The 6,058-nt window shown below is 60.3% G+C and overlaps 1 protein-coding gene across 2 annotated transcripts; it reads left to right on the top strand.

Annotated features, from left to right (window-relative positions):
* Nucleotides 1–376: 376 nt before the first annotated feature.
* Nucleotides 377–5,793, top strand: LOC102422282 (vascular endothelial growth factor receptor 3-like). Of its 2 annotated transcripts, none has more exons than XM_006109443.2 (3): nt 377–488; nt 3,931–4,016; nt 4,846–5,793. In XM_006109443.2, exons 1-3 carry the CDS (start codon nt 435–437, stop codon nt 5,042–5,044), a joined length of 339 nt encoding a protein of 112 aa, XP_006109505.2. In that variant the 5' UTR covers nt 377–434; the 3' UTR covers nt 5,045–5,793. The 2 variants fall into 2 exon arrangements, with proteins under 2 accessions (XP_006109505.2, XP_006109504.2); XM_006109442.2 differs by having other exon boundaries at nt 4,843–5,793.
* The last annotated feature ends 265 nt before the right edge of the window (nt 5,794–6,058 follow it).

Here is a 6,058-nt window from a genome sequence, read left to right as displayed (position 1 = left end):
CCCACCTGCCCCAGTGCAGACCACAGCCTCACAGCCAGGCGGGGGCAGGAGCAGCCAGCTGGTTCTTGCCAGCTCCTTCCACCCACCCCTGCACCCCAGGACCACCTCCTGCACAGGGCGGCCCCTGGAGGGCCAAGGCCTCCCCAGCCTCCCCCACCCGTTGGGTGCGCTCCACGCCCCTTCCCGCCTCCCAGCAGTGGCCTCAGGAGGTTAAGCCTCTCGCAGGGGGCCTGTGAGGGTGCCCAGGGGGAGCCCCGGCAGCACTCCAGGCCCAGGCCCAGGGTCCTTCCGGCAGGAGCCGAGTGGGGGGCGGGCCTGAGCTCCGGGAGGGCTGTGGGGTGCTTCCTCAGCACCGGCTGTGTTCTCCCCACAGATACTACAACTGTGTGTCCTTCCCGGGGAGCCTGGCCAGAGGGACCCAGGGAACCTCCAGGATGAAAACCTTTGAAGAATTTCCCATGACCCCAACAACCTACAAGGCCTCGGCAGTAAGTGGGAGGGCTGTGCACCCCGCCCAGGGCCTCCGGGCTCTGCAGGTGGCAGCAGCCAGCTCAGGAGAGAGCCCCCTGCCCCTGCAATGCCCAGGCTGCTCAGCGCCTTGGGGGCCGGGCCTCTGCAGTGCCGTCTCAGCTATTCCCTCCGCTGTTCCCTCTGCACTCACAGCCCTGCCCTCTCTCCCAGCAGCTGCAGGTCCCGTTCTCAGCCCTCAGCTTCGAGGCCCTAGAGACGGGGACTGAGCAGGCCTCCCCACGGCTTGTCGCCCTGCCCCAGGCGGGCTGAGCGGAGAGGACAGGCCCAGGACGCCTGCTTATCGCGTGGCTCACATGCTGCAGTTCAGCCCAATCTGCTAAAAAGCGCTGTGGCCTCCCCGCACCTTCTCCTCCAGCTCACACCTCAGTGTCTGCTCCTCCCCGGCCGCCTCTGCCGTGACCGGGCACCGGCTCCGGTGGCTCCACTCGCTGCTCCGCAGCAGGGCTCCTGCCCGGCAGCCCAGTCACTGCCAGTCGGCGGCTCCCAGAGCCGCAGGGGCCGGCGCCCAGGCTGAGTGGGGGCCACCCCCAAGGAGGGGACACAGCTTAGAAGCACCTTCCCTGCCTGTGGGTACAAGAGCGAGCTCTCTCACTCCAGCCTGCCCCTCCCCAGCCAGCCCCCAGCTTTGGGGGGAAGCTAATGGGCCACTCGGGAAAGAAGCTGAGGTGTCGGGCGGCATCAGGGCTGGGCTGGGCTGACACAGGGACGCCTGACTGCGCACCTGCCGGAGGCACTGGCCTCAGGGCCGCCTGCAGACGAGTGGCCGGGCCCAGTGACTTACTCCTCAGGCCCCCGAAACCCCACTCCCTCCGCACCACGTGGCTCAGAAGCCCACCCTGTTGGCTTCTGTTCCTCAAGATACACACACGTGACTGAGCCTTCCTGCTGCATGTTGCAAAGCCAGTTCGGTGGACTCAACTACATTTTTACATCATAACAGGCTTTTCTCCCTCTTTCGGGCCCCAATCCAATCAGATCATCTTAGGGGGCTTTTTGGTGTTCGTTCGTTTGTTTGTTTGTTTTCAAAATCCCTAGGATATTTGGCCTGTGTTATCGCACCTTTGGTAAAATTTCTGCGATCACCCCGGCTAATAGGACATCTTTATATCAGAGAGACTGTGAAGAGATGTGGCATGTGGCCTTTTTCATCCTTCAGAGGGAGTCTTCTTCGAAGGCTCATAGATAAAACCAGTCATTCCTCCCACGTAACCTCAAGCATATGTCTTTACATCATTAGCCGTAGGCTGGCCCCCGCGTTCCCACAGCCAAACCTTTGCTGCTCGTCTTGCTTGTCTTCTGTCTCAGCGCCTCTCCACCTAAACCGCGGGCTCCCTGTGTGTCCTCAGTGGGGGTGGCGCGGCCCGTCTGCGGGGAAGCCCGCAGCTGCTCAGGGAACCGCTGGGCGCCATTCCCACTTCCCACTGCGTCCCCTGGCGCGGTGCTCCCGAAAGTGCACTCCTTTGCGGCGGCAGGGGTGTGTGTGTGTGTGTGTGTGTGTGTGTGCAAGGGTGAGGCTGATGTGCCTAGTAAATGCTGAAACCCGAGGAGGCAGAGGCGGCACCTGGAAAGCAGTGCCTCCCAAGTCCGCTTAGACTCCCAGCTGGAGCAGGGCCTCCTTGGATGCACAGGCTGCTTCCCACCATCGAGCCAATCGTCATATTTCTTCATTCATATAGGCGCTTAATTTCGTGTGTGTGTGTGTGTGTGTGTGTGTGTGTGTGTGTGTGTGAATCCTCCCCCAAGGATCCTTTCTCCATTGACTTTAAGGATCCTTTCTCCATTGATTTTTAGAGAAAGGGAAGGGAAGGGGTGAGACAGAGAGAGACATGGATGTGAGAGACACATCAATTGGCTGCTTCCCGCACATGCGCCACCTGGGGGCCGGGAATCAAGCCTGCAACCGAAGTACGTTTGTGCCCTTGACTGGAATCGAACCTGCAACCCTTCAGTCCATGGGCCGAAGCTCTAACCACTGAGCTCCCGGCCAGGGCTGTGCTTAATTTCTTTAAGTCAAATCACCAGGGCTCTTTTTATTCAGTTCTGAACCGTGCACCCCGAGAGGCTACATCGGGGATCCAATTTGAGTTTCCTATCGCGACACATTTACTGTAAGACAGACCAGGCACCAACACAAAACCCACCATCTGCAGGGCACCCGGCCGACAAGCAGGCCAGGATGCCTGGGTTCCCACAGGCGTTCCTCGGCCCTCAGCGTTAGAGCCAGGTCAGCCCTGAACCAGGGCCAGACGCAGCTCCTGCCTGACCAGCCGAAGTCCAGCTCGCACCGGACGGCACCTACCTTCCCAACAACCCGAGACCCAGACAGGAATGGAAACGCTAATGGAAGCGACCACAGGGCTCACCTACCCACCTCCCTGCTGAAGCGCTGAAGGAGCCAGGGTCAGGCGGCCACCCCTTCGCTGTCCGGGGGCCAGGCAGCCTCTGGTGGTAGCACCAAGCGGAGTCTCCTGTGGGGCAGGTCCCCGTCCACTGGGCACGCTGCCCCTGCTTCCCCAGGTTCCTCCGGGTGAAAGGGGGTCTGTTAGGAGAGCTCCATGGGCGTTGCCGTATTCGTTACCGAACTGCAGGGTTTGCTGCTTGGGTTGCTCTGGTCAAGACACTGTGGTTGTCACAGGTGGTTTCATCTACTTGCCGCAAGGGGACGGGCGTCCATAGCCAAGCTGTGTCCCATGTGCCCGGGGGAAGCCTAGCCATTGCCTAGGCACACGCCTTGTCATTGTGGTTTCTGGACTTCTTTGCAGTTGGCGACAGTAATCTGTTGAGTTCCTGTCAAGCTCATCCTGTTTACAGCTGTACTGTAAAATACTGTGCTGCGTTGAAAAATTTAGCCAGAATAGCTTTTAAGCCCTGGCTGGTTTGCCTCAGTGGATAGATCGTCCGCCTGCAGACTGAAAGGTCACGAGTTCGATTTCGGTCAAGGGCACATGCCCGGGTTGTGGGCTCGATCCCCAGTAGGAGGCATGCAGGAGGCAGCCGATGGATGATTCTCATCATTGACGTTTCTATCACTCTCCCTTCCTCTCTCTGAAATCAATGAAACATATATTTTTTTTAAAGAATAGCTTTTAATAAGAACTGTCCAGACCCGAGACCTTCGTCCTATCTAACAGCCTGGAAACATGCCTGGCTGCCTTCTAGGTCCCCAGCATGGGGCGCTGTAGCTTCCCTGCCTCCTGGGCACAGGCCGGGCACGGCCTCCAAGCCTCAGTTTCCCCCTTTATGGCGGCGTATGGCCCTCACCTGCGCACTTCAGGAGGCGTTGGATGCCCGTTTCCTGCTCAGGAGACGGGTGTTATGGTCCGTGCGGGCCCGCCTGCGGGCGGCAGGCGCCTGCAGCCCGGCCGCGGTGGGGGCACAGCCTCGCTGTTCTCTGCACAGGATAACCAGACGGACAGCGGGATGGTGCTGGCCTCCGAGGAGTTTGAGCAGCTGGAGAGCAGGCACCGACCGGAGGGCGGGCTCAGGTAGGGGTTCCTGAGCCTCCGGGCTAGGGGTCCGGGGAGGTGGGCTGGGCCTGCGTGTGCGTCACCCTCTTCCCTGAACCTTCAGGCTCCCGTTGCCTTTCTCTGTGCTCGGGGACTCCAGGCCTTTGTCACCAGCTTTCCCAACGGAGCGCCTTCCCCTCACCGTCCTGACCCAGCACACCCGGGGTGTACAGTGGGGCCTTGACTTACGAGTTTAATTCGTTCCGTGACGGAGCTCGTAACTCAAATTACTCGTATGTCAAATCAAAAAGTGAACGAGTGAGACACGTGACGCTGGGCTGATGTTGTGGCGTTCACTGTGACGTTCCCTGCGCCAACTAGCGGTGGGGTATCTGAAGCTGGCTCGTAACCCGAATTTTAGCTCGCAACTCAAAGCAAAAAATCGGCCAAGAGACGGCTCGTATCTCGAAAAACTCGTTAGTCGGGAAACTCGTAAGTCAAGGCCCCACTGTATTTCCAATTAGAACAGACAGGACTTCCGAGGGCGAGAGGAGGGGAGGGAGCTGGATGACGGCCGGCTGTGTGGGCGCGGGGGTCAGGGCTGGTGCCATTTACGGAGATGGCAGGGCTGGGCGAGAAGCAGGTTTGCGGGACTGAAGCTGGCCTTCTCCGCTGTCCCACACCCAGGCTTGGGGCGGGGAAAACCCTGGTGATTGCCTGGTTTGCTATTTAAGTGGAGCTGGTGTGTATTTCCATCGGCCTGGCACGCACTTAAGTTGACTCAGGTGTGTCTTTGCTGATTCCGGTCAGACCTGGCCCAGGTCCAGGCCCAGTCCCTCCTACTGACGCCCCTTCCCTGTCGCAGCAGCTGTAAAGGACCCGGCTGGAGCGCGGAGGTGACCGGGGCGCACCCGGACCCCCAGGGGCGGCGGCGGCGGCCTGACCGGGGCGCCCCGGGAGGCCAGGTGTTCTACAACAGCGAGTACGGGGAGCTGGCCGGGCCCCGCGGCGGGGGCGACTGCACCCCACTGGCCCGCGCGCCCTTCTTCGCCGACAGCAGCTACTGAGGAGGCTCGGCAAGGCCCCCGCCCGGGGTGCCCGCAGCTGGCGGAGGATTGGAGCTCCAGGCTGGGAACTCATCTCCTTTGGTTCGGCCAGGAGGCCTTTTCTCCACCTTGTCAGCCCCCCCTCTAGCCATGAAGAGCAAAACCCAGGTCCAGGGCTCCCCGACCTCCATCACCACCCCTGCCCAGGACTTCCCCGGGGTCCCCTCGGGCCCCTCTCCCTTCAGATCAGATTCCATGTAGCTAACATCCCCAGGGCCCAGCCTGGGCCCCGCACTCCCAGGAGAATGCCCCTTTGCTGGCCTCCCCCCACGACGGTGGGTGGTAGCGGGACCCCCATTTTCTGAGGAGGAATGTGAGGGTCTGACAGTCACAGGGGCTGCAGGTGAAGCCAGGCTTGGCTGCAGCCTCCCGGCCCCGCCTCACTCGCTGCTCCTCCACGCAGCCCCTCCCCGGGGAAGGCCTTTCTTCCCTTGTCGCCCCCGGGCTGAGGGGAGGGTGCCAGACCCCATCCCAGAGCACAAAGAGGAACTGAGGCAGGGAGCTCCTCCCTGAGCCCCGCCAGCCACCCCTCGGGCAGCTGTCCCTGCTGCGGCCATCACAACGCACCCTCCCCCGAGTGCGGGACCGATTCTGCGGATCTTTTTCATTAGAACTTCAGAAACCGAGCTGCTATGAAGAATTTACTTTTTCAAAACTTCAGTCTGAGGGGAGCAAGTTCTCTCTGAATCTAGAGGATCCTGGCCCCTGTCTCCACGCCTGCCCATGCCCGTTGAGAAGGAAAATGGCAGTGGGCAAAAGAGGAAATAGATGAATGATGTAGTACGAAAGCAGGAGCCTATGCTGGCCTTGTAGGCTGTTATGGGAGTGTAGGCCAGCTTTTTGGTTAGGGTCGTTTTTGAATACCTTATGACAGAGACTTAAATACTTCATGACGAGAAAAAAAAAGATCAAGGAAGATCACTACTGAGCTTGCCGTGGTCCGCCAAAAGTCAAAGGTATCCAGAAGGCTGTAGT

The sequence above is a fragment of the Myotis lucifugus genome, unplaced genomic scaffold (assembly GCF_000147115.1).
Source record: "Myotis lucifugus unplaced genomic scaffold, Myoluc2.0 scaffold_9915, whole genome shotgun sequence".
Classification (NCBI taxonomy): domain Eukaryota; kingdom Metazoa; phylum Chordata; class Mammalia; order Chiroptera; family Vespertilionidae; genus Myotis; species Myotis lucifugus.
Note: the sequence above shows the minus strand (reverse complement) of the source record. Positions and strands in the feature narration are given on the sequence as shown.

Excerpts from the sequence above, each read along its gene's own strand:
- LOC102422282 (XM_006109442.2), top strand. The coding sequence starts at position 435 with ATGAAAACCTTTGAAGAATTTCCCATGACCCCAACAACCTACAAGGCC. Across the intron at positions 489-3,930 it reads CAACCTACAAGGCCTCGGCA|GATAACCAGACGGACAGCGG; the intron begins GTAAGTGGGAGG and ends TTCTCTGCACAG. Across the intron at positions 4,017-4,842 it reads CGACCGGAGGGCGGGCTCAG|CAGCTGTAAAGGACCCGGCT; the intron begins GTAGGGGTTCCT and ends TCCCTGTCGCAG.